A 26,688-nucleotide genomic window follows, 5' to 3' on the forward strand; every position below is an offset into this window, starting at 1 on the left:
AGGTATCTGATTATGTGGGATAGCAGTCAACATAAATCACCCCACTCAGCAAAGGGTTTTTTTTTTTTTTTTGATCTGATCAAGGAAATGAATTTAATGCACTGCTTAAAGCCCAAACCACCGGTAATCAGCTGGGTGTTTCACTAGATCATTATAGTTAATGCCCCATTTAGTTAGGCTTACTCTTTGTGTGTGTGTGTGTGTGTGTGTGTGTGTTTTGATTATGTGTATTTGTGCACTCCCTTATGCAGGAAATGTTGTTGGATGTAATTATAATGCTGTAGAGAAAAAACACGTTATTCCACATCAGATTGCTGAATCTGCCAGTTAGAACTGCCATGGCCCTTTGTTGCCACCTAGTAAATTAAGAATGGAAAAAAAGGTTATACTCTCTCTCTTGGTCTGGGACTAGAGTGGTTTAAGGATGAAGCTGACTAAGCAGCATTTTCCCCAGGGCACCTCCATTGCTTGACACATTTTCCCTGTAGGAAATGTGATTATCATTCCACTTGGCACTGAACATTGTTTGACTTATCCGATCTTCATGGTGTCCCTGGGCTGCCCTCCTGATATCCAGGGCTCCAGACCTTCCATTAACAGGGCCTCCCTCCTCAAAATGGCTAAGAGTTTTCTTTCCCAACTGCCTGTCTCTTCTCTCCCCACCCACCCATCCCCCACTCCCCATCCATCCCCAGTCCTTCTTTCTGATTGGTTACAAGTTAATGCCATATAAGACATTAATTAAAATTCCCTCAGGGATGTTCACTTAGGAGTGAATCTCCTAGATTCCTCTTCCCCTCCTGAGCATGAGAGCAGGTGAAATAAAATGACCACCACACCACCCCTCATTCTGTGCTGGGTCCCTGCTAAGTGATCAACCATAGCACTGATGGGAGCCAGGAAACTAGCTTTGAGGGCCAGACATAAGAATAAGCTTTAAGCTTCGTGTTTGATTTGGTGTTCCATTAGTGATCTAGAATTGAAAGGCTCCTTGTCTGAACAATTCCCTATCACCTCCGCTCACTAAAATTACTATTTAAAAAAAAACAACTTCTGAGTAAAGCTGCCCCTGCTTGGAGGTAGGTCAGTGGGCTTCATGGCCTCCTGCATCATTTGATGAGAACACCATCATGTTAACACACTTGATTTTTTTTAATGAAACTCTCAAACACTGCTGTTTCTGCTTCCAGTTATGGCATAGCCACTTTGATCAACTCACACTCCTAGCCACAAGATTTCGTCCTTATTTCAAGCCAGGTGTGGCTCTCGTAGAATTAACCAAATAAATTGTAATGCTGCGTGCTACCCACCAAGATGGTGAAGCCCTCCAGGAGATGTCTGTTGATAAAATTCACCCTTGTCCATGATAGGTGGTATTCTGATGACCGGTTATATTATTCTAGCAAACCCAAATCCATGGTCTCACAGTATGTTGTTCTCCTAGCAGACAAAGGCATGGATTCCTGAAAACTGTGGTTTTGCTTCATCCACCTTAATTAGATCAAGAATATAAGCTTAAATTGGCCAGATCAATAGGTCTGTTACTTTAACCCAATGCCTGCAATCCAAGTGCTCTCAATGGGTTTTCTGAGGCTAGTTAGAAATTTAATTAAATTAGGTGTTTAATGCATTCAGTTAACAGATTGTGCTGCTTTGCAGAGCAGTAGCTAAGGAACCACATACATATAGATTTTCGTTGTTTCTCACGGGTCATTCATTAATGGGGCAATTATTTATTTCTTCAAGCTGGCAGTAATGTAGGCCCTAAATTCCTCACACTTACAAAAGTGGGTTTAGTCTCCATGGAATAAATTCACAGGGAAAAATAGGCATTTAAAATTTAGGAGGTATTTGCTTCCCAAAGAACCTTCTTCCCTTGAATCATATTGACATATTCCTAATGTGCCCCTTAGGTGTGGCAGAACTGATTGTGAAAAGTTTCTTCATGTTGCTGGGCTGTGCAAGCTTCCTGATGCTTCTGCCACCTGAACCTCTGACCTATGGAATCTTTGCCAGAGCCCGAAGCGAGCCAGACTCTCGGACATACAGACTGTTCTGTGAGTCTGTATAGAGAGGCTTCAAAGAGCCCCAAAGACTGTAGCCCTCTGTTCAATCACAGCACAGGGCCAAATAGCAGTGCATATGTTCTCCCTCCAACCCATTACAAGGGTGCCCTGCCTCCACGCCTTCCTTCAGCTGGGAAAGAATCCATCTGTTTGATTCTTGGTCTTTGGCCTCTCTTGAGCAATTCCTTAGTCACCACCCTAAGGGGCACTAGTGATCAAAATGCTAACCGAGACTTGGCGATGGGATTTTTTTTTGAGGGGAAGGGGCGTGCCTTGAACAGATATCAGACATTAGTCTGGGCTAGATGTAAGTTTTGCCTTGCATCAAGTTCCTGTGGTGAATCAGCATCTCTCCCGAAAGGGAGGTTGTTTTAAAAAAGAAAAAAGTTATGGAGGTAATGGATATCTTCCAAACAGCCACCCAAAAATCATCTGAAAGCTCACAGTGAAAGTAACAGTAGTTTGATTTCCTTGGTGGCTTATTTAGAGAGTTTTCTGGGGCTCAGGGACAAATGGGGCTGTGCTTTCTTAGGGTGGGCCCCAGAAAATCGTGGGGCAAAAAATGGGGAAGGGAACAGAGAGAGGGAGAGACGAAGGGGAGAGCAGTGGAGTGGGTGTGGAGTCATAGCCAGAGTTGCCACCATCCTTCTCCACCACCACTACCCAGTGCCAGTGAGTGCTGGCATTCTCAGCCTTCCAGCTGGGCCAGAACTGGTCCTTCTGATCCATTTATGGAAGTTCCCAGTGCAGCCAGATGGCGGTGGTTCCAGTCAGGTCAGAAGTGCTGGTTCAGTCATGGCAGTGATGGTGGTGGCTGCTGCTGTTGCAGCAGAAGAGGGAGCCAGCAACCTCTCACCAAAGCAGCTGAGTGGTTCTCTGCTCCCACCCTGGCCAAAGCAGGCTCCTAATGGGTCCCACATCAGGCAAGCAGCCTGACAGGCAGAACCCCAAAATGCATGACCATCTTGCCCAAATTAGGCCATCTGGTTACCTAGAGGGACCGGAATAAAATACTGTGAACTCTGCTATATAGTGCATCCTGTTCCTTGAATAACCCAATAAACTGTGATAAGCAGGGAATTAGCTTTCCAGTTATTTTAATGAAGAGAAGCAATAACAGTCTTTTATAAGTCAGCGTAGACTTATGTTTGTCATACCTACCTACCTCATCTTCCTTCCTCTCACACCTTGTGTCGTTTCTCTCTCCCCACGCCACCACCCCCCGCCCTCCCAACAGAAAGGCATCATAATGAACACTGGAAGAACATATGTTGAGAGTTTAGGAGAAGTCTCTTTAACAAATTTGGCAGCCTCCGAGGCCAACTGGTACAGTGAGATTGTAAAAGTTAAAGAAACCCAATATACTCCTGGGGAACATTTCTCAGCCATCAGCAATAGGTTGGGTGGGGCAGCAGTTGATTTGCACAGAAGCATTTCCATTGCAGAAAGTGGTCCCACAAGAACCCAGAGAGCTACTAATGTCATCAGGCTTATTCTAACTTCAATACAGTGAACTGCTAGGTTGATTTTTCCAAGATCATTTGTTTTCCCCTTTCACCCGTCCTGTTCTGGATTTTCAAATATCCAGCTCTCCTTCAGGTTTAAAGATGATGCTAGTGCCTCTAGACCATAAGGTTGCTGTGGGCAGGGAATGCGTCTGCTAGTTCTGTTATATTGTACTCTCCCAAGTCTTAGTTCAATGTGCTGCACACAGTAAGGGCTCAATAAATACAATTAATTGATATGACAGTGAGATTTCATCAGTTTGAACAGGTGTTCCTGATGAGACCGCTGTGTGATGGATAATTCCTTCCACATTGTGTACATGCGAAGATTGCTCCCTGCTGTATTTTTGCATAGTGCCTGGTGCTGTTTTCATTTCTCCCTCTTGGTGTCAATGATCTTCCCAAAGTCTCCAGTCTAAGACAGTCCTCTCTGTTGGATTGCTGCTTTCCAGACCAACCTTGTGTTCTGGGACTGTCTTCCCAACCATCCACTGCTTTGCTACATCATTTGACGTTTGCCTTCATTGGATCCATCATCATCATCATCAATCGTATTTATTGAGCGCTTACTGTGTGCAGAGCACTGTACTAAGCGCTTGGGAAGTACAAGTTGGCAACATCAATCAATCAGTGATATTTACTGAGCACCTACTGTGTCCATAGCACTGTACCTCTCCCTTGGGAATAGTACAGTACAACAGAATTGTGCACCTTGTAGGCATGATCCCTGCTCACAAGGAATGTGCAGTCTACAGGGCCTTTCAGTATTTAAAGTGTTTCTTCTATCCATCCTGTTTATTGTGTCCCCATTTTCTCTCATCTTAGAGGAGCTGTTTTAACATCCTGTTGCCATCCATTCTCCTCACATGCTCGGTCCAGTGAGGGTGTGATGTTATGAACATTGCTTTGAAGCTAGTGGTCCAACTGCACTCTAGAGTCTCATGGTTTGTGATCCTGTCTTGCCACTTGATGATAAGTATGATAAGCAGAATCAGTGGAACCTGTTCTAGAAGTAAATGTGTTTTGTGTGTGCGTGTGTGTGTGTGTGTGTGTGCATGCGCGTGTGTGTGTGTTCAGCTTCCCGTAGGTCACAAAGGGGAGGGTCCATTGTCCGTGCTTCCATCTGGCTTCTCGGGTGTCACAGGCTCCTTGGACTCTGACCTGATGAATCGGGCCCCAAGCCCATCCAGGGTCCAGATGGGGCCAAGACCCCTCTCTGACACCCCCTCTGGGTCCAACCTGGCCTGACTTTTCTCCCTCCATTTCCCTCCCAGTGCACCGGATCCCACCCCCTTGGACCTCCTCTTCCACCCCTGCCACCGGCACCTCTTCCTTCCTCTTTTTACCCTGAATTGGAGAAGCTTTCATTGTACTGCCTGCTCCCTCTGCCATTCCCCCTCCCCAAGGACCGTATCCTCTGGGAACATGGGCTGGCACAGAGGTTTGGGCCAGGAAGTCTCTGTTCCCAATTCCCTGGGGCCCCGCGGTGGAGGGCAGTTCTTCATTTCCCTCAGTATGAGGCATCCTCGCTCAACTCCTGTCCCCAGCCTCATTGTTGATGGGGAGAGCTGCAGTCTGCCGGATGTGAAAGGGGAGAGAGTTATGGACAGAAGAGAAGTACAAGAGCAAGGGGTCAACAGGGAGAGATGAGAATGTGGCACATCCTTCCTCTCCCCCTCCTCACCCCCCTCTTACCTCCTTCCCCTCCCCACAGCACCTGTATATATGTATATATGTTTGTACGTATTTATTAGTCTATTTTACTTGTACATATTTATTCTATTTTATTTTGTTAATATGTTTTGTTTTGTTGTCTGTGTCCCCCTTCTAGACTGTGAGCCCACTTTTGGGTAGGGACCGTCTCTATATGTTGCCAACTTGTACTTCCTAAGTGCTTAGTACAGTGCTCTGCACACAGTAAGCGCTCAATAAATACGATTGAATGAATGAATAAATGAAAGGAATGAAGCGTGTGGGAGACAGGTCATGGGTTCAAATTCCGGCTCCACCACTTGTCTGCTGTGTGATCTTGGGCAAGTTGCTTCACTTCTCAGTGCCTGTTACCTCATCTGTAAAGTGGGGATTAAGATTGTGAGCTTCACATGGGACACAGTCCCGCCCGATTTGCTTATATCCATCCCAGCGCTTAGTACAGTGCCTGGCACATAGTAAGCACTTAACAAATGCCATTATTATTGTTATTATTTTGTAGCGGGAGAGGTCAAGGATATGTAGAGGGGAAAATGTGGATTAGATGCCTTAAAGCTACTGCACTCTGAAATTGCTTCACTAGTTTGCTGCCACCATCCTGGGAATCTTAGATTTGATGCCTGCAAAAGGCTTGCTAGCCAGTCGTACAACCTAAAGCCTGGCCGCTGAGGTTTGTAGGAATGCCAAAAGCCCCCCCTCCCCCCCCCCCAATAGTTTCGTGGATAGAGCGTGGTCCTGGGAGTCAGAAGGCCATGGGTTCTAATCTTGGCTCTGCCACTTGTCTCCTGTGTGGCCTTGGACAAGTCACTAAGTTACTTCACTCTTTTGCACCTCAGATACCTCATCTGTAAAGTGGGGATTGAGACTGTGAACCCCATGTGGGACAGGGACTGTATCCAACCCAATTTGCTGGTATCCACCCCAGTGTTTAGTGCAGTACCTGTCACATAGTAAGCACTTAACAAATACCACAATGATGATGATGATGATTATCATTATTCCCCCCTACCTCATTCCCTGTGGCAAGGGGTCTCCAAATATGCAGATTCCACACACAAGGATTGCTGAGGGGCACTCTTTGGTTATAAACAGGCAGCCAATATTAAATTTGAGTTACAGCAGCACCCATGACAGCCTTAGGCACTGCAGACTATCAATATAGAAACTAAGGAGCACTTACATATTTCACCTTTATGTTACCAAGAACAGCACGGTAAATTAACGCAAAGAGAATCTTAAACTAGATTCACAGAGAACCACCTATCCCTGAACTGATACTTGTTCCTTTCACCCAGGGATTCTCCACCACCCTGAAACACTGCCATACTTCTCTTAGCAGCTCCTCTGTGGGCATGGCATCTTCAGGTCCTTCCCTGGTAGATCACCACATTGAACTAACAGCCTTACTGGCAAACACCTCTTGTCTTTGGGACTTGGGAGATTTGGGGTGTTATTTTTCCCCTACTTGCTTAGCCCCCCTCCTCTCTGCCCAGTTCTTCCCCTGCATTTGACGGTGTTTCAACAGAAGTCACCAGTTGAGTGATTGATATCCCATGCAAAAGAGCCCAAACACTTAGCACAGTACTTTGCACACAGTAGTGCTCATTAAATACGCCTGAATGAATGAAAAGAGCCCATCCTAGGGAAGCAGCGTGGTCTAATGGAAAGAGCACAGGCCTGGGAGTCAGAAGAACACGGGTTCTAACCCCGGCTCTGCAGTTTGTCTGCTTTATAACCCTGGAAAAGTCACTCCTCTTCGCCTCAGTTACCTCATCTGTAAAGTGGGGATTAAGACTGTGAACTCCATGTGGGATGTGGACTGTGTCCAACTTTATTAGCTGGTATCTACCCCAGTGCTTAGTTGAGTTCCTAGCACATAATAAGTGCATAACACACACCATTTGGAAAAAAAACCCTCTGGGAGGGGCCTGATGTGTGAGCCATTTCCCTGTTTTTTAAATTTCTGGGCCTTTCTCCCTCTATGTGTGATGGGCTAGCCGGTTCACACTCTCAGAGGCACAATGTTTGTTTGGTTTTTTGGTCTTTTAAGTAATCTCTATACTATGCATATTTCTTAAGGAGAAAGATAATTTATTCCCTGAAATTGATTTTCCATTTTTGTCTTCATTCAGTAACTGTCTCAAAAATTGTGTCCTTTTTCTCCCACATGTTTCCTCCTTTTCTCTGTTCTGAGAGTACAATTAATTAGTCATTTTTAATTCCTCCAAACAGAATAAAATGGTGCTCACGCTAACTAGAAAGCACTTAAAATTAAGTGGTGCTTTCCTTACCAAATGTGGTCTTGGACATCTATCAGCTGAAGAAACATTGCAGGAATGATGAGTGGAACAGGTCAGGTATCCACCCCTAGCACTGGCATCTCGTCCTTGGGATTTGTAGAGCATACTTATTTTTTCCAACGTGCTTCTTTACTGTAGTTCCTATCACATTTTGTCATTACAATATCCCTTCCGGATAGGGAGAGGCAGGGTCATTATCCCCATTTTACTGATGAGGAAACGGGGCCCAGGGAGGTTACGTGCCTTGCTTGACATCACACAACAATCCAGTGGTGATTTTCAGACCCCTGCTTCCTCCACTAAACCATGCTGCACAGTACTCTGAGGAGGGGATTTTCAGGTCCTACGTGGAAACTTGGCCAATTGATTCCCATCAAATTGAGCTTTCACCCCTTTGCTTTCATTCCATCTTCTGTGCAGAAAGCATGCCATCACACCAGTGCTTGTAATAGTTCAGAGATATTATGAATCAGGTATTATCAAATTGCTGAAAATTGCCATCATTAATACTGTTACAAATTACTTGCGGAACACACACATTCTTTTACCGTTTTCACCAGTAATAGTTTCCCTCAGAGTACAGAACACTTTTGATCTCACCAGCTCTTGGTAAGCACTCATCCTCGCAAATGACCCCATGATCTAGAAATTGGAGGAAGCAGTGTACGTAACTTGCCTCCAAGCTACCTGGGAAACCTTTATCATCGCATCATCATAATTGAAGTCTTCAGGTAGCCCTGAATCTGCCAGGCGTGTGCTCAGACCTCAAAATCACATCTTTGTCTCATAATTACTCATTTTATTTTTCAAGTGGCTTTTCATTTGAGGCGTGCCCCTCCTCCACCCCTTATCCAAGCAAAGATCAGCTCACCTGGTCTGTTTTACGTTGTAGTTTTTTGCTGTACATTAGTCTTTTGAAATTGGGCAGTGTATATGTAGCTAAGCTTCATGTTCGAAAATGATGTTGTGAACAGTGAGATCCTATCCTTGCGTGCGGGTGTGGCTGAAAAGGCCCGTGTGTGACTGGCCATCCTAAGAAAAGCAGTTAAAGTTTTTTGTTATTCTTTCTTTCCACAACAGGCATATTTATGGGTCATTTCAGCTGATTCTTTGCTAGTGATTATTAATCACTGTCAGCTCCATAGTTAAGTGAAGACCCAAGAAAGCATCTGTGAATTTCTTTTGTTTCCAGAGGCCTTCAGCTTGCAGAAAAACAGGAGTGTCTTTAGAAAGTGAAAAAGAGAGGTCACTCACCGGTTGTGCCACTGACCCCCAAAATGTTAAACAGGGGAATAGTTTGAGGAATAGGGGGGTAGGAATTGCTTCTTTGAAATCCAAACCCTCAGGATTTTGGCAAAATGTTGTGGACCATATTAACTACTCAGTGCCTCCTCAGACTCTCACAGCACAGAGAGATTGAAATAACCATTCTGACATGGGGAAAGCTTCCCTTTCAAACCTCATATTTCCCCTTAGTGCCAAGAAACTAGTTTTGTGGAAAAATGAGCTCCATTTATTTGCCATCTAACATAATTGATGGGTCCAAACAGATCATTTAGTCTTTGTTTTCTGGATATGATCCCACCCTAGAAACTCTTACCAAAAATACCATTTGCCTTCATAAACTTACATTTTGCTGGTCTTCAATCTACTTTGGGTGTGTTATGAGGACTTTGCACATTTTTTAAATCAGTCGGTATTTATTGAGCACGCTTACTGTGTGCAGAGCACTAGACAAAGTGATTTGGAGAGTACAGTACCATAGAGGTGGTAGACGTTACCTGACCACAAGGAGCTTGCATTTTTTATTATCGTTCTTTTATGATTACTTTTGTTAAGTGCTTACTGTATTTATTCATTCAATCGCATTTATTGAGCACTTACTGTGTGCAGAGCACTGTACTAAACGCTTGGGAAGTACAAGTTGGCAACATATGGAGACAGTCCCAACCCAACAAAGGGCTCACAGTCTGTGAACCAGTGTTCTAAGTGCTGGGATGGAGACAAGTTAATCAGGTTGGACTTATAGCCCCTGGCCCACATGGGCCTCACAGTCTGAGGAGGGAGAACAGGTATTGAACCTGCATTTTACAGTTGAGGAAACTGAGGCACAGAGAAGTTAAGTGATTTGCCCAAAGTCACAGAGCAAGCAGTTGGCAGAGCCGAGGTTAAATCCCAGGTCCTCCGACTCCCAGGCCCAAATCTATCTTACAGTCTAACAGTGAGTGATTATTGGAAACTACAACCTGGGACATTTTCTAATAGCCACATTGCTTGACTTCACTCTCTCCAAGAAGAGACTTTCCGAATTTTGACTACAATTGAGCTCATGAGAATCCATTACATTTGGATCCTTTAGAACCAGGGAGGAGATTCCCAGATAACTTTCATGTATACGTACACTTTTTTTTGGTAGCTTTTGGAAATGTGAGCGGAATGATAGGCGTGGAAGAAACATGGTTTAATGGTTCCTAATTGGGCTATGCAACCTAGGGCAAGTCAGTTGAATATCTTGGAGTCGATTTCCCCTTCTGCAGAAAGGGGACACTTCCCGGTTCTCTGACATTCTAGCATGCTGAAGAACCTCCTCTGGCAATGTTTTTCAAGGCTCTGACTAGCTAGGCATACACATTTTCCCCACCTCACTTAACTTTCCTGATGGGTTTGGAATCGTGGAAGGAGAGAGAGGAAGGGAGAGAGAGTCGCAGACAGACATGGGGTGACTAACAAGTGTTGGACTCTTTGTGTTTCCTGTGAGGTGGAAATCGCCCTGTTTCAAATATGCATGACTTGCCCCACTTCAGCTGTGATTCTGTATTCCAGCAAGCTTTGAATTCCTCAGTCACACTGAGGGCTGGGGCCAAGACTTCTGGCTCCCTGCCCAATTTGGCTTTCCTGCACAATCAGCGGAGCCTGACCCCTTATCAACATCATCATCATCATCATCATTTTCCTCATCATTGTCATAATTGTGGTATTTGTTAAGCACTTAATATTTTCTAAGCGCTGGGGTTAATAGAAGAAAATCGGGTTAGACAAAGTGACTGTCCCACCTGGGATTCGCAGTCTAAATGGAAGGGAGAACAGGAATAATAATAATTATTATTATTATTATAGTACTTGTTATGTGCTTACTATGTGCCAAGCACTGTTCTAAGCACTGGGGTAGATACAAGTTAATCAGGTTGGACACAGTCCCTGTCCCATGTGGGGCTCGCAGTTTTAATCCCCATTTTAAAGTTGAGGAAACTAAGGCCCAGAGAAGTTGTGGCTTGCCTAAGGTCACAAAGCAGGCAAGAGCGCTGTATGCAGGATGACCTAGTGGATAGAGCATTGGCCTAGGAGTTAGAAGGATCTGGCTGCTGTGTGACCTTGAGCAAGTCATTGAACTTTTCCGTGCCTCATTTCCTTTGTCTGCAACATGGGGATTAAGAGTGTGAGCCCCATGTGGGACAGAGACTGTGTCCAACCTGATTAGCTGGGCTCTACTCCAGTGCTTAGTACAGTGCCTGGCACTGTAAACTGTAAACTTGTGGTGGGCGGGAATTGTGTCTATTATTGTATCGTATTCTCCAAGTGCTTAGTACAGTGCTCTGCACCCAGTAAGCACTCAATAAATTTGCCTGACTGATGTAGTAAACACTTAACAAATACCATTTTAAGAAAAAGGGTGGCAGAAATGGGACTAGAACCCAGGTTGTCTGACACCCGGGGTAGAAATCCTTCCCTAGGCCAGATCTCAGACTCACTCGATCATTGGATCTCACGACAGGATTCATCTGTGCTTAAAACCTTATCATTTCAGGTCCGAGAACTCCAGACCCGCCTACAGAGCATCCAGGCTGCAGGGCCCTCGAGCCCAGGACGGCTCACTTCAGCCAACCGACCAGTTAACCCCAGCACAGGAGAACTGAGCACCAGCAGTAGCAGCAATGACATTCCCATTGCCAAGGTGAGCCTTTGTACCTTGGCAGTAGTTGCTCACTCCTTATCTAGGAGCTACAGCTTCTGTGGTGGCCAGCTGCTCTGCAGGCATGTGATTAGACCAAAAGTATCACTGGCATCCCACGGGAATGGCCCCTGTCCCCCTCAGCCGGGGCCCCACATTCAAGCAAGCTGCAGGGAGAGATAGGGCACTAATAATTTGAAGTCCCCCTCGGTTGCAACCCAGATGCCAGCTCACATTAATCAACCGCCTGTAGATTTCCCTAGCATGCCACATCTCTGTGAAGAATGAGGGATCACTTGGAAAACAGGCTGGACCATTCCAATCTGTAAGCGAGGCAGGCCTTGGGAAGAGGCGGCCTGGAGCAGAGATGGCCGAAGCTGCGACCCCCTTCTCTCCCTTATAGGACCGAGAGGGCTGCCGATAGGAAAGCTGTCTTGGGGGGGCAGAATTATGACATCGGTGAGACACATTCCCCACACACACACACCGCCCCATCTTTTCTGCCTCACGGGAGAAGCTCCAGGAGCCAGAGAGAGCCCTCTCTGCTGCTTGAAGAGATTCCTCCAGACCCTGCAGGGTAGCCTCCCCCACAGATTTTGTCAGGCCCAGTCCTGCCCCAACTTCACATTTACGTAGCATATGAAGGGAAAGTTATGTTTCTTCTCCTTCCTTAGATTGCCGAGCGGGTGAAGCTGTCGAAGACGAGGTCGGAGTCCTCCTCTTCCGACCGGCCTGTCCTGGGATCAGAGATCAGCAGCATCGGGGTGAGTGTGGTTGGCCAGAAGAGTGAAAGAGTAGGAAAGGGCCTGCAGAACTAGACAGTTGGCGATGAGAAATAAACATTTAAGGTTCAGCTCCAATGAAGTGATTATAATTATCAAATTCTATAATATCTTATTCCCAAGAATCAGTTGCAGCATGCAGTGGCTTCTACATGGTAGATTGATTTTTTTAAAAGATGAGTTTAGGAAGCCCCCCCCCCCCCCCCCCCCCCCGCCCCCTTTCTGAAGCTATTCAGAAAGAAGTTATTTAAATCTGGTCATGGAAAAAGCAGACAGCAGCCTGGAGGTATCAGTTTTCTGCTGCCCTGATTTATCAGAGGCCAAGTTGGGCAGAAGGCATTGAAATCAATGAACCTCTTACACAGTAGCCTTGAAAGAAAGGATGTTCTTCATTGAGCATGAGTGTTGCCTTTGAAGTGTATCCCAAAATTATGAAAGATTGGGAACCTGCTTCTTGATGCTAGGGTTTTCATTTGCCAAACCTACAAGGCACTTGCCGCTGAACTCATTTGAACGATAACGTCAAGGGAATGCTTTTCATTAGAACCTGGGGGGCCTGCAGTTGCTGCAGGGGGAGACCAAGAATAGCTGTTTCAGAAGTCTACTATTGACTGTTGCATTTCATTTGAAATTGTGGATGATCGGATTTCATGCAATCTCCAAATTGTGAAAACTTAATCATCTGGGTATCCGAATTAGAAATGTACTGACCCTGCCAGAGAGGTTGGGGGGCTAACGGGGAGGCAGGAGAAGAGGGAAGGCTATGCTCCAGTGGGCTCTAGTGTGGCTACCAGAGCACTTATCCAGGGTGGGCAATGCTTGATTCATCCATATTTGTAAAGTCTGATTTCAAAAATGGCTTGAAAACCAGCTTCCGTGGCCCGTGTGGAAGTATGCACTTGGAAGCAAATCAACCCAGATAACCAGCTTGTTGGCCTGCTCCCTTCTGCAAGATTTATTTATTTACCATGCTGTTTAAGCGCTTACTATGTGTCACATACTCTTCTAAGTGCTGGGGTAGATATAGGTTAATCAGGTTTGGGGCTCACAGTGTAAGTAGGAGGGAGAACAGGTTTTGAATCCCCATTTTGCAGATGAGGGTACTGAGGCACAGAGAAGTTGTGACTTGCCCAAGGTCGCACAGCAGGCAAGTGGCAGAGCCAGGATTAGAGCCCAAGTCCTCTGACTCCCAGGCCCGTGCTCTTTCCACTAGGCTACGCTGCTTCAAAGTGTGAAGCCAGTGTTTCCGGACTGAAACTTCACAGCCAATTCAGCATGGATTTATTCACCCCCTCCTCTGTCCAGGTGTCCAGCAGTGTGGCAGAACACCTGGCCCACTCTCTCCAGGACTGCTCCAACATCCAGGAAATCTTCCAGACCCTATACTCCCATGGCTCTGCCATTTCTGAAAGCAAAATCCGAGAATTTGAAGTAGAAACTGAAAGATTGAATAGGTAAGTTAAAAATAACCTGAATTATCCGGTGTCAAAAACCAGGGGGTCCATCCAGCCTAGCATTTTCTCCATGGCAGTTGTGTGCTTGGAGGAATCCACCTTCATGTTTAGACACGGCCCATTTAACACCCAAACGTAGCCCTCTGCATCTCTACCTTTACCTTTAATAGCCTATTATGGGCTGCTTGGCCACACATTTTTCTAAATCCTTCTCGAATCTGCTGGTATTTGCTGATTACACAACTTCCAGTGGAAATAGATTCCATCCCATGAAAGTGAAGAAATGTTTCCTTGTGTTTGTTTTGAACCTGAGCGAAGTGTCAGTGGATTTGCCACCAAGATCAGTTTGGGTTGCCATGAGCTTCTTCAACACAGTAAATTGTGCTTCCTGCTGCATAGGGCACTTGGGTTAAAGAAAATGGCCACACCAGTCTCACCTGGAATAACAAGTAGGTCCAGGGGGTCTCTGCCAAGCGTGACTGGGATACCGAGTCATTTGGGGTTTGTATTGAACCACAGAGAGAATGCTGAGTCAGAGTGGAATGCTGAAAGCTGAGTCAGAGTGGTGTTGAAGCCAGAGCAGCCCAAAAACCAACAGTAGATGAACACAGGGAAAACTTGGAAATTCCTTGCATTAACCAGGAAGACGATTGACGGTCCATCGAAACTGGAAGTTTGACCTAAAAATGTCCCACCAAAATGATTTTTTTCATTTCCCTCCTCACCAGAACCAGGCGACGTGGGGAAAACTTTTTAAAATTTCTATGCTTGAGACTTCAATGCCTATGACACTTCATTTAAAGGGGAAATGATGCTTTCTGACCCCGGAGATGTACGTGCTGATAAGGTTTGCCACTCTAGCCCTGCTAGATACCAGCTCACACGCAAGATCCAGTCTTATAAAGGAAAAGTAGAACCGAGGCCAGATAATGCTGACTACTGTAAGGCTTAAAATCAATTTTCCAAATGGTGGAATGAAGTATTGTGTTCTACGAGAATGTGAGTTCTCAGAAGTCACCTTGAAATTAGCATGAAGGCAAATGTGGTAGAAAGGGGAATTCAGTGGGGCTCTCCTGGAAGAGGTTTGGGTACTGTTTCCTCATCCACCCATTGCTTAATTCCATTCTGGTTGGGTTGGTCATACGTGAATAATTACGATACACATCCCTGATGGGAAGGACTTTTGGTGCAATCCAGAAAGCAGAAATAATGAGTCCCTTATTTAGATCATTTTTAAAGCTTGAAGTGAAATGCTTTTCCTATTGAATTGAGAGCATTTTAAAGGGACAGAGCCCCTTGGTGCAGGCTCAGAAGCAATACCTTCATGGGCAGTGAAGATGAGAAGTTGGGAATTGAGTCCTAATGGCCTCTGGGTTTTTGGGTCAGCTCTCACCTCACAACCATCTCTATGGGGTCTGAGGATGACGTGTATCGAAACAAAGCCGAGATCCAATAGCATGATTTTCTTCTCTCCCAATCCTGTGGAGACCTGCTGACACACATGGTCTCTTACAAGTAACCCACCTCCTTCCTGGGAGTATCCTGGTTAAGCCAGTTTTCCCATGAGTGGAGTACTTCCAGAAGTGAGTCACACTTCTCCCCCCCCTTTTTTTTTAATTGCCATTCCTCCCTGATCAGAAAAATGGAGTCCTCCAATCTGGGTAACACTTAACCCTGAATTGGCCTGTGCATTGCCTAAAGTGCATCAGTGACTTCTATCATAAAGGCCAAGTCAAGCCAGGCCAGCCAGAGGATCCCAGGATGCTATGATTATATCACTCAGAATTCAAAACACAGGGGAGGGGTGCTGTGTTTAAACATGATTTTGTTTCAGAAGCTACTGTCTGATGCAGCTGCTTGTACGTGTTTGGTATCCACCCATGAAACATTTTTTTAATGGTATTTAAGCACTTACTATGTGCCATCCACCATACTAAATGCTAGGGTTGATACAAGCTAATTAGGTTAAATATAGTCCATGCCTCATATGGGGCTCACAGTTGTAATCCCCATTTTACAGATGAGTTAACTGAAGCTCAGAGAAGTAAAGTGACTTGCCCAAGGTCACACAGCAGGCAAGCAGCACAGCCAGGATTAGAACCCAGGTCTTCTGACTCCCAGGCCCATGCTCTTCCACTGGGCCATGCTGCTTCTCAAAACTGCATTAATGTAGTCTCTCCAGGATGGGGAGAAAGTGAAGGCAGAACATTTTAAGTTCTCAAGCCTTGAAGGGGATGGAGCAGTTGACTTGCATCATGCCTGTTCCTTGGAATAGAAAATGAGGGAGGGGAACATATTTGTAAGCAGAAGTCCTAGTTGTAAGCTGCCCTTCTATCGAGAGATGGAGAGACTTTGCTATTGGCAGTTTTCTGATTTGCCAGTTTCGCTCATTTACCTTGACTTCCAGGGTCACGGGTTTAATTGTTTACAGGCCAAGCAAACTGCAGAATCATGCACAACCAGGAGTTCAGTGTGTGTGGGGGGGGGGTGGGGGTGGGGGGGGGGAGCGGTTAGGGTCCTTCATTCACACATCACACAGCTTCACAAATCATGGTTCAAGACTCTATGCCACCCTCCACTGCTGTCTGTCTGTCTGTCAGTGCTGTCCAGTGCCCACTCCCCCTCCCACCCCGACCAGCATTCAGGGTTCCTTCTTGGGATGCTGAATGTGATGGTGGCAGAAAGACCAGAAGTCTGCAGATGTCGTGCTTAACATTCATGGTCTGGCCTCTTGGGACAGGGTCCGCCAGCATGACACCTGCCACCAGCAGGCTACTTCTGTCTCTGAGAATGAGGAGTTTGTGCTAACCTGATCACCTGCAAACTAAGTTACCACTGAATTTCCAATCCAGCTTCTTAGCTGCTATGAAAACTAGCATTTCAGAGCCTTCCAGCTGTTGGGGAGCTTATAGACCTGAAGAGCAATTCTCTACTCATTTCACAAGTAGCAACCGCTTTGGAACAATCCCTTGGCCATTGCAAATTCATTTAAATGGATCATCTAACACCCACATTGTTCCCTGGGCAAGTGTAGGCCAATCAAGAACTGTTTTCCTTATGCAGAGTCTAGTCGGACTTGGTTTTCTTCTCCATTCTTCTCCGTGTTAGGATGGTTTGGGGGTTGTCAAAAGCAAATCCGTCAGTCTCAGACTGAAGTTTAAAAATAGATTTCCTTCTTTTCAGCCGAATCGAGCACCTGAAGTCCCAGAATGACCTGTTGACCATAACCCTGGAGGAATGCAAAAGTAATGCTGAGAGGATGAGTATGCTGGTTGGGAAATATGAGTCCAACGCCACAGCACTGCGACTTGCGTTACAATATAGGTACGTAAGCCCTCGGAGGAAGAATAATAATGATAGAGTGCCTTTTTACCCAAGGACACAAAGCACTTCTACCTCCATTACCGCTTTTTAAGTATCTCAGCTTCCCAGCTAGGTAATGAGAGGTCAGATAACATCATCGCTGCTTTACAAATGGGCAAACAGGCCTAGTGAGGTTTAAATGCCATATGCAGAGTTAGGGTCAAAGCATCTTCATCTCCAACTGCTTTCACGGGCTCCTTCTGTGTTAGAGACAAGACTTTTGGTACCCACGGTTGGGGAACGGGTAAAGGTGGTGGTTGGGATGATGAGTGTGTTGAGTTTTCTCACTCATTTCCCATAAATGTTCATGGGGAATGATTTTCCTCAGGAGCTGAGAAGAGGAGGGGCTTAGAGGATGTGGCCTTAGTAACTAGTTCCATCTGGTGGTGCATGCTCTGAAGGAAGTAATGGCATGTTTACCCAGTGGGGTTAGAATACTCCACATTAAATATTTCTACCTCCTTCAAGAATTTTTGTCTAAATTATTTTGGCCAAGCCCACTGAGCAGACACTGGATCAGGCACTTTCAATTCAGCTCACGCTCAACACACTAGTGAGCTTCTTAAGTCAGGTGACTATCTGTGAACTCAAGACCGGAAAGCAGGATTTATTGATTCAGTTCCCCATCCTTTCTAGCCATAACACACTTAATCATATCATACAAACTATCCTCAGGTCTGTACAGCAGGTCTGTACAGTGACTAAGTAAAGTGAACCCTCCTATTTTAAATGGCTGTTGTCCCTCAGCCTCTGCACCTATGAGAATTGAGGTGCCTCTGTTCTCTCTGTCTAGTGCAGTGGGTTGATTGAGAGTGGGGAGGATAGACTGTCTATTGCTAGAGCTGTCAGTTCAGCACTTAAAAGGGGCCACTCGAGATTGTCACACAGGAAGTGAATAAACTGAACTGCCCACCATCTAAAACTCAATATGTCCAAGACTGAACTCTTTATCTTCCCTCCTAAACCCTGCCCTCTCCCTGACTTTCCCATCGCTGTAGACGGTACTACCATCCTTCTCATCTCACAAGCCCACAACCTTGGTGTCACCCTCGACTCCACTCCCTCGTTCACCCCTCACATCCAATCCGTCACCAAAACCTGCCTGGTCTCACCTCCGCAACATCACCAAGATTCACCCTTTCATCTCCATCCAAACCGCTACCTTGCTGGTTAAATCTCTCATCCTATCCCGACTGGATTACTGCATCAGCCTCCTCTCTGATCTCCCATCCTCCAGTCTCTCCCCACTTCAGTCTATACTTCACGCTGCTGCCCGCATCATCTTTGTACAGTAACGCTCTAGGCATGTTACTCCCCTCCTCAAAAATCTCCAGTGGCTGCCAGTCAACCTTCACATCAAGCAAAAACTCCTCACTCTTGGCTTCAAAGCTCTTCATCACCTCGGCCCCTTCTACCTCACCTCCCTTCTCTCCTTCTACAGCCCAGCCTGCACCCTCCGCTTCTCTGCCGCTAACCTCCTCACTGTACCCCTTTCTTGCCTGCCCCGCCTTCAACCCCCACCCCAAGTCCTCCCCACCTGGAATGCCCTCCCTCTGCACATCTGCCAAGCTGACTCTCTTCCTCCCTTCAAAGCCCTACTGAGAGCTCACCTCCTCCAGGAGGCCTTCCCAGACTGAGCCCCCTTTTTCCTCTCCTCCTCCCCATCCCCCTGCCATACCTCCTTCCCCTCCCTACAGCACCTGTATATGTGTTTGTACAGATTTGTTACTTTATTTTATTTGTAAATATTTACTATTCTATTTTGTTAATGATATACATCTATCTTTATTTCTATTTATTGTGATGACTTGACACCTGTCCACATGTTTTGTTTTGTTGTCTGTCTCCCCCTTCTAGACTGTGAGCCCGTTGTTGGGTAGGGACCATCTCTATATGTTGCCAACTTGTACTTCCCAAGCGCTTAGTACAGTGCTCTGCACACAGTAAGCGCTCAATAAATACGATTGAATGAATGAAGAAAGAAGAGGGGGTAAACCCATTATCAGTACACAAGATGGTTTGTGTGAAGTACGATCTCATCATCATCATCATCAATCATATTTATTGAGCGCTTACTGTGTGCAGAGCACTGTACTAAGTGCTTGGGAAGTACAAGTTGGCAACATATAGAGACAGTCCCTACCCAACAGTGAGCTCACAGTCTAAAAGGGGGAGACAGAGAACAAAACCAAACATACTAACAAAATAAAATAAATAGAATAGATATGTACAAGTAAAGTAAATAAATAAGTAAATAGAGTAACAAATATGTACAAACATATATACATATATACAGGCGCTGTGGGGAAGGGAAGGAGGTAAGATGGGGGGGATGGAGAGGGGGATGAGGGGGAGAGGAAGGAAGGGGCTCAGTCTGGGAAGGCCTCCTGGAGGAGGTGAGCTCTCAGTAGGGCCTTGAAGGGAGGAAGAGAGCTAGCTTGGCGGATGGGCAGAGGGAGGGCATTCCAGGCTCGGGGGATGACGTGGGCAGGGGGTCGATGGCGGGACAGGCGAGAACGAGGTACGGTGAGGAGATTAGCAGCAGAGGAGCGGAGGGTGCGGGGGGGGCTGTAGAAGGAGAGAAGGGAGGTGAGGTAGGAGGGGGCGAGGTGATGGAGAGCCTTGAAGCCAAGGGTGAGGAGTTTCTGCCTGATGCGCCGATTGATTGGTAGCCACTGGAGATTTTTGAGGAGGGGAGTAACATGCCCAGAGCATTTCTGGACAAAGACAATCCAGGCAGCAGCCGGAAGTGGGGAGAGACACGAGGATGGGAGATCAGAGAGAAGGCTGATGCAGTAGTCCAGGCGGGATAGGATGAGAGCTTGAATGAGCAGGGTAGCGGTGTGGATGGAGAGGAAAGGGCGGATCTTGGCAATGTTGCGGAGCTGAGACCGGCAGGTTTTGGTGACGGCTTGGAACCCTGCTAGGTTGGGAGGAGATGACAGGAAGTATTTGGGGTTTAGAGAGGGAGAATAAAATAATCCCTTTCATTTTTCATCATGAAAAGGGATGAAGTGTGTTATTACAGATGGATTATTTAGCACTTAATGGGCAGTGGTCACTTGTGATGTGTTCCAGTGTGTTTTCCATGGGGATTCATGTGTCTGCTGGATTGGGAGGACCTGTTTTAAGCCTTGATCCTTTGCATTGTTTTCTGGGGTCAGGGGTGGGGGAGGGGGGAACAGCAGCAGATATTGTACTCTCCCATGAGCTTAGTATAGTGCTCTGCACACAGTAAGCACTCAATAAATATGAGTGATTGATTGAGAGTCTTCTATTTTTATTTAGGCCCAGAAAACTAAATGCAAAAGGCTGAGGGATTTGCAAGGGGTGTGTTGGGGGCTAAGTCATGAAAAATAGGCTCTGTTTGAGTTTGTATTTCAGATGAGCATCCAAGGCTAGGAAATCTCCCCTTTCTCTTCTTCACCAAGGGCTTCTGTGCCTTTCCAAATCGGATGGCTCCATAAAGAAGGGACAGCTCAACCCAACTTATAAGTTTAGCACCGGGAAAGATTGGTTTGAGGAGGGAGGCTTCTTGTCCACTTGTGAAAGACATGTAAACTGCGCAAGACGGAAGAAGTCATCTCCACACTTCAATCAGTTGTGTTTACTGCATGCAGAGCACTGTACTAAGCCCTTGAGAGAGTACAATATAGACACATCCCTGCCCTCAAGGAGCTTAGAGTCTAGAGTGCATCTCTTGTACAAAGAGAAGCCTGCTTCCCTAGACTAATATCTTGTATTGCTTCCTTTTCCTTTGTTGAGAATTGTGGATGTGCATTGTGTTTTGCAGCGAGCAGTGTATCGAAGCCTATGAGCTCCTGTTGGCCCTGTCTGAAAGTGAGCAGAGCCTCATTCTCGGACAGTTCCGTGCAGCAGGCATAGGATCCATTGGTAAGAACTCTGGGAGTTACAATCTGCACTTCTCTCACTGAGCTTTCTCCCTCTTACCTCCCTCCTCCATCCTGCAGGTCACCTCATGGCAGCCTGCCAAACCATTGCCAATTGTCTTTTGCTTTTGGCCTCACAACTGAGTCTGTTGTTTATGGTCAATGCACCAAGAAGAGGGATTAAAACAGAGGACACTGTTCCTCTAGCAGGGTGGAGCCTCTACCCTCCCTTTCCTGTAGCAGCCAGCTGACACTGGATGAAGGGGTTCTTTGAGAGAGTGTTTGCTTAATAATACCATAATGACAATAATAGTAATTGGGGTCTTTGTTAAGCACTTTCTGACTGCCAATCACTGTACTAAAAGCTGGGGAAGGTATGCTTAGATCAGACACAGTTCCTGTCCCTCCTGGGCTTCACAGTCAGAGGGGGAAGGATGAAAAGGTATTGAATCCTTATTTTACACATGAGGGAACTGAGGCATGGAGAAGTTAAGTGACTTGCCCAAGGTCTCATACAGCAGGCAAATGATGGAGCTGGGATTAGAACCCAGGTTTCCTGACCCTCAGGTCCGTGCTCTTTTCATTAGACCACACTGCTTCCTAGTTACATTTGCGTGATTGATTGTTACCAGTAAGCACCTTTTTTATGGTATTTGTTAAATGCTTACTCTGTGCCAGACACTGTACTAAGTACCAGGGTAGGTACAAGCCAGTCATGTTGGACACAGTCGCTGTCCCCATTTTACTGAGGAGGTAACTGAGGGACAGAGAAGTGAAGTAATAATAATAATAGTAATGATGGTACTTGTTAAGCCCTTGCTATGTGCCAAGTACTGTTTTAAGTGCTAGGGTTGATGCAAGTTAATCAGGTTGGACATAGTCCCTGTCCCACTTGGGGCTCACACTCTTAATCCTCATTTTACAGATGAGGTAACTGAGGCCCTGAGAAGTGAGGTGATTTGCCCATGGTCACACAGCAGACATGTGGCAGAGTCAGGATTGGAACCCAGGTCCTTCTAACTCCCAGGCCCGTGCTCTATCCACTGGGCCCTGCTGCTTCTCTTGGCCTTAGAACATTGTTCTATGGCAACACTTGGGTATACTTTCCCTAGGAACCAGTGCTTATTTCAGTTCGGTGCTTTCTGAATCAACAGGGAAAAGCCTCTATCCAACCTGTGCCTCTGTACTTCTTCAGTTTGGTGAATGATATGGTGCCTCCCAATGCAGCACATGCGAGTCTTTTTTTTTCTTGTGGTACTTATTAAGCATATGTGCCAGGCACTATGGTAAGTGTTGGGGTAGATACAAACTTATCAGGTTGGACACAGTCCCTGTCCCACATGAGGCGCAAGTCTTAATCCCCGTTTTACAGATGAGGTAATTGAGGCCCAGAGAAGTGAAGTGACTTGCCCAAGGTCACTCAGCAGACAAATGGCAGAGCTGGAATTAGAACCCAGTTCCCTCTGACTCCCAGGTCCATGGGCTATCCACTAGACCATGCTCCCCCCACCTTGCCCCATCTGGGTCCTGGGGCTATGTAGAAGCAAGTGAGCTTATGGGGAAAGGCACATTTCTGTGATTGAGTGGAAGTAGTTAACCAGTTAATTAAGAGGAAACCCACGAGTAGCAAGAAGGAGGGCAAGGGCAGAGAGTACATTTGCCGAGAAATGCTAGGGTCACCCTGAGCCTTTTAATGATGCAGAGAGGAAGCTTGTAGGGGAAATGCTCATGTGGGTAGTGGCCGGGGGAGAAATAGGAGAAAAATTGCTATCGGTTCCATGCTGTGACTGGCAAACTGCCTGTTCTAGCCTGTAATTTATAGCGGCAGCTTCTCTGGAGGAACAGCGAAATGTAAACTGAAAGCTTTTAAAGACCAAGTGACCAGCTCACTTGAGAGCCACAAGACAAATTAGTTCAACCTCTCACCTCAGCAGGCCAGACTCTGTGTTCCTGTGTCATCTCCAAGTGTGGTGCTTGGAGAGGTAAGTTCTTCCTTGCGGGCTATATTGGAAGCAAAAAGCTGTGGCAGAGTCTCTCTCTTCCTCCCCCTCTTCTCCCCATTTCTTTCTAGCTCCGTCCTTGTCTGTTGCAGTCTGCTTTTGTGATTTTTTTTTACCTCCATTTGATGGGGGATGGAAAATTGAGGTGGGAGAGACAGGAGAGGTCTGGGTTTTTTCTTCATTTAGGCGTTTCACAGGAATCTGAAGAAAATCTGAGGAAGGGAAATGCATTGGGTATTAATTTCCTGCTCCATGTCCAAGTTCAAGAACAATGAGACCAGCCTTCATTTATATGGGTGGCCACCCTCAACTTCTCCTCTCTTTTTATTGATAGTATTACTGTTCCCAGCCCAAGAGGGGAGGCTTTGCCAGCATTTCCATTAGAGAGTTTGGTTTTCAGGGTCTTTTCATTTAACTGTAAAACTTTATTTCTTGTGTGAAACTGATCCAAAATGGTCTTGGCCTGCTATCAGGTGCGTGTGTGTAAGTTAAAGAAAATGATCAATTAAAGGAAAGGAAAAATCAACATTTTTCTCCCAGGCAAATAATAGTTCTGGTCCTCGGGGGGCATCCTCTGGAAATGTGTAACCCCAGCAAGAATCCATGGCTATTATTGGTAGAGAAGGTGGGATGATCTAAATGAATTTGTACTTAAAATATCAAAAATCAGTATTCTCCTTGGGTAGCTTGTGCATAAATTTTCAAGGTAAGCCAGACAAGCAGATCCAATTCAGAGCAGAGTTAGGAGAGGAGTGGGTTGGGGAAATGGAACCTCACTATCTGATTGTGGGAGGTGGAGGAGAGTTGGAGGAAGAGGAGGAAGATCAGTCTTTGCCTCATAGACCTGACCTGATTTCACGTCACTTACATTTGAACACCTGTAGGCCATTTGCCCTGTAAAAAGCACCGCCCACTCCCCCCCCAGAGTGTAAAACTGCAATTCCCCCATTTACTTCTTTACAATGTAGGGGACCAGCCTGGGGATGAGAATGTTACCCAGATGCTCAAGCATGCTCACGATTGCCGGAAAACAGCTGAGAATGCAGCCAAAGCCCTGCTGATGAAACTGGATGGCAGCTGTGGGGCTGCCTTTGCTGTCACGGGCTGTAGTGTCCAACCCTGGGAGAGCCTGTCTTCTAACAGCCACACCAGGTAACGAGCTCATTTTAGCTTCAGCCTTTGCTTTCTGCCGCCGTGAAATCGTCCCTTTGACCGGTTAGCTCATCACTCCATCTTCCTTTCCATCTTTGGGCATCCCTGAGTTAGGGTCCTCATTCTTTCCAGACCCGGGGCAAAATTCTAGGAGGGTTTTGGATTGAGTAGTGCAAGTCCCTGACATTTCTTCTGTGACCTGATTTTAGAAGGACAAAAGTGCTGCTTTCACTTTGCTTTGGTCTTCCTGCTCCCAATGTCTTTCTCCCTCTCCTTTCTCATGGATTGGAAACTCATTGAGGACAGAAATGTTGTCCATAAACATTTATGAACGCTCCATAAACCCCAACAGTGCCTAGGGTATTATGCCAAATGATCCAAAATTCTAATAGTCGAAGCTGACACCGCACAACTCACCTGTGTGCCGTTGTCAGCTGTCTGTTGGTCAAATAAACCATTCACCATCCTAATAATAATAATTATGGCACTTATTAGGTGCTTACTATGTGCCAAGCACTATTCTAAGCACTGGGGTAGATACAAGTTAATCAGGAGGTCAGTCCCTGTCCCACATGGGGCTCACACTCTTAATCCCCATTTTACAGATGAGGTAAATGAGGCCCAGAGAAATGAAGGGACTGGCCCCAGGTCACACAGCAGACGTGTGGCGGAGCCGGAATTAGAACCCAGGTCCTTCTGACTCCCAGGCCCATGCTGTGCCCACTAAGCCAGAGAGTGCCGGGTCCATACAGACCCTTCTGTAAGTGCAGTGATGATTATGGGGTGTGTTTGGGGTAAGCGGGGGTTGTGGGGGGGGGGGGGGGAACAGGACAGTGTCTACGCTGACATTTGACAGGTCCCTTTCGATTCCAGGAACATGAATTCAGGGCATGCAAGCCAGGTAGAGTGCTTGACCACTCGTTCACTTCAAGTTTATCCTTTCCTGCCTTAACTCAGCCCTCTCTTCTGCCAGACAAAACTATTTCTCCTCCCTTATTGACACCCATGCCCATCACCCCCGCCAGCTCTTCCGTACATTCAACTCCCTTTTCAGGCCCCCGGTTCCTCCCCCTCCTCCTTCCCTCACCCCCAACGATCTGGCCTCCTACTTCATTAACAAAATTAAATCCATCAGGTCCGACCTCCCCAAAGTCTCTTCCCCCCTTTCTCCAACCCCCCGGCTCTCAACGCTCTCTGCTACTCTCCCATCCTTCCCAGCGGTATCCTCAGAGGAACTCTCCTCCCTCCTCTCAAGTGCTACTCCGGCCACCTGTGCTTCTGACCCCATTCCCTCTCATCTTATGAAATCTCTCGCTCCATCCCTTCTCCCCTCCTTAACTTCCATCTTCAACCGCTCACTCTCCACTGGTTCCTTCCCCTCTGCCTTCAAACATGCCCATGTCTCTCCCATCCTAAAAAAACCCTCTCTTGACCCCACCTCACCTTCTAGTTATCGTCCCATATCCCTCCTACCATTCCTTTCCAAACTCCTTGAACGAGTTGTCTACACGCGCTGCCTAGAATTCCTCAACAACAACTCTCTCCTCGACCCCCTCCAGTCTGGCTTCCGTCCCCTTCATTCCACGGAAACTGCCCTCTCAAAGGTCACCAATGACCTCCTGCTTGCCAAATCCAACGGCTCATACTCTGTCCTAATCCTCCTCGACCTCTCAGCTGCCTTTGATACTGTGGACCACCCCCTTCTCCTCAACACGTTATCTGACCTTGGCTTCACAGACTCCGTCCTCTCCTGGTTCTCCTCTTATCTCTCCGGTCGTTCTTTCTCAGTCTCTTTTGCAGGCTCCTCCTCCCCCTCCCATCCTCTTACTGTGGGGGTTCCCCAAGGTTCAGTGCTTGGTCCCCTTCTGTTCTCAATATACACTCACTCCCTTGGTGACCTCATTCGCTCCCACGGCTTCAACTATCATCTCTACGCTGATGACACCCAGATCTACATCTCTGCCCCTGCTGTCTCCCCCTCCCTCCAGGCTCGCATCTCCTCCTGCCTTCAGGACATCTCCATCTGGATGTCCGCCCGCCACCTAAAGCTCAACATGTCGAAGACTGAGCTCCTTGTCTTCCCTCCCAAACCTTGTCCTCTCCCTGACTTTCCCATCTCTGTTGACGGCACTACCATCCTTCCCGTCTCACAAGCCCGCAACCTTGGTGTCATCCTCGATTCCGCTCTCTCATTCACCCCTCACATCCAAGCCGTCACCAAAACCTGCCGGTCTCAGCTCCGCAACATTGCCAAGATCCGCCCTTTCCTCTCCATCCAAACCGCTACCCTGCTAATTCAAGCTCTCATCCTATCCCGTCTGGACTACTGCACTAGCCTTCTCTCTGATCTCCCATCCTCGTGTCTCTCTCCACTTCAATCCATACTTCATGCTGCTGCCCGGATTATCTTTGTCCAGAAACGCTCTGGACATATTACTCCCCTCCTCAAAAACCTCCAATGGCTACCGATCAATCTGCGCATCAGGCAGAAACTCCTCACCCTGGGCTTCAAGGCTG

The 26,688-nt window shown here is 46.6% G+C and overlaps 1 protein-coding gene across 3 annotated transcripts in view; it reads left to right on the forward strand.

The window, feature by feature from the left end:
• MCC (MCC regulator of WNT signaling pathway) overlaps positions 1-26,688 on the forward strand; it is a 359,158-nt gene that overhangs the window by 288,470 nt on the left and 44,000 nt on the right. For all 3 annotated transcript variants that reach the window (XM_038769406.1, XM_038769407.1, XM_038769408.1), the window contains 6 exons: positions 11,387-11,533; positions 12,205-12,294; positions 13,618-13,766; positions 16,950-17,090; positions 20,923-21,023; positions 23,988-24,171. In XM_038769406.1, the coding sequence (XP_038625334.1) occupies positions 11,387-11,533; positions 12,205-12,294; positions 13,618-13,766; positions 16,950-17,090; positions 20,923-21,023; positions 23,988-24,171 (812 nt within the window). The remainder of the gene's footprint in view (positions 1-11,386; positions 11,534-12,204; positions 12,295-13,617; positions 13,767-16,949; positions 17,091-20,922; positions 21,024-23,987; positions 24,172-26,688) is intronic.

Source organism: Tachyglossus aculeatus, chromosome X4 (assembly GCF_015852505.1).
Source record: "Tachyglossus aculeatus isolate mTacAcu1 chromosome X4, mTacAcu1.pri, whole genome shotgun sequence".
NCBI classification, from domain to species: Eukaryota; Metazoa; Chordata; class Mammalia; order Monotremata; family Tachyglossidae; genus Tachyglossus; species Tachyglossus aculeatus.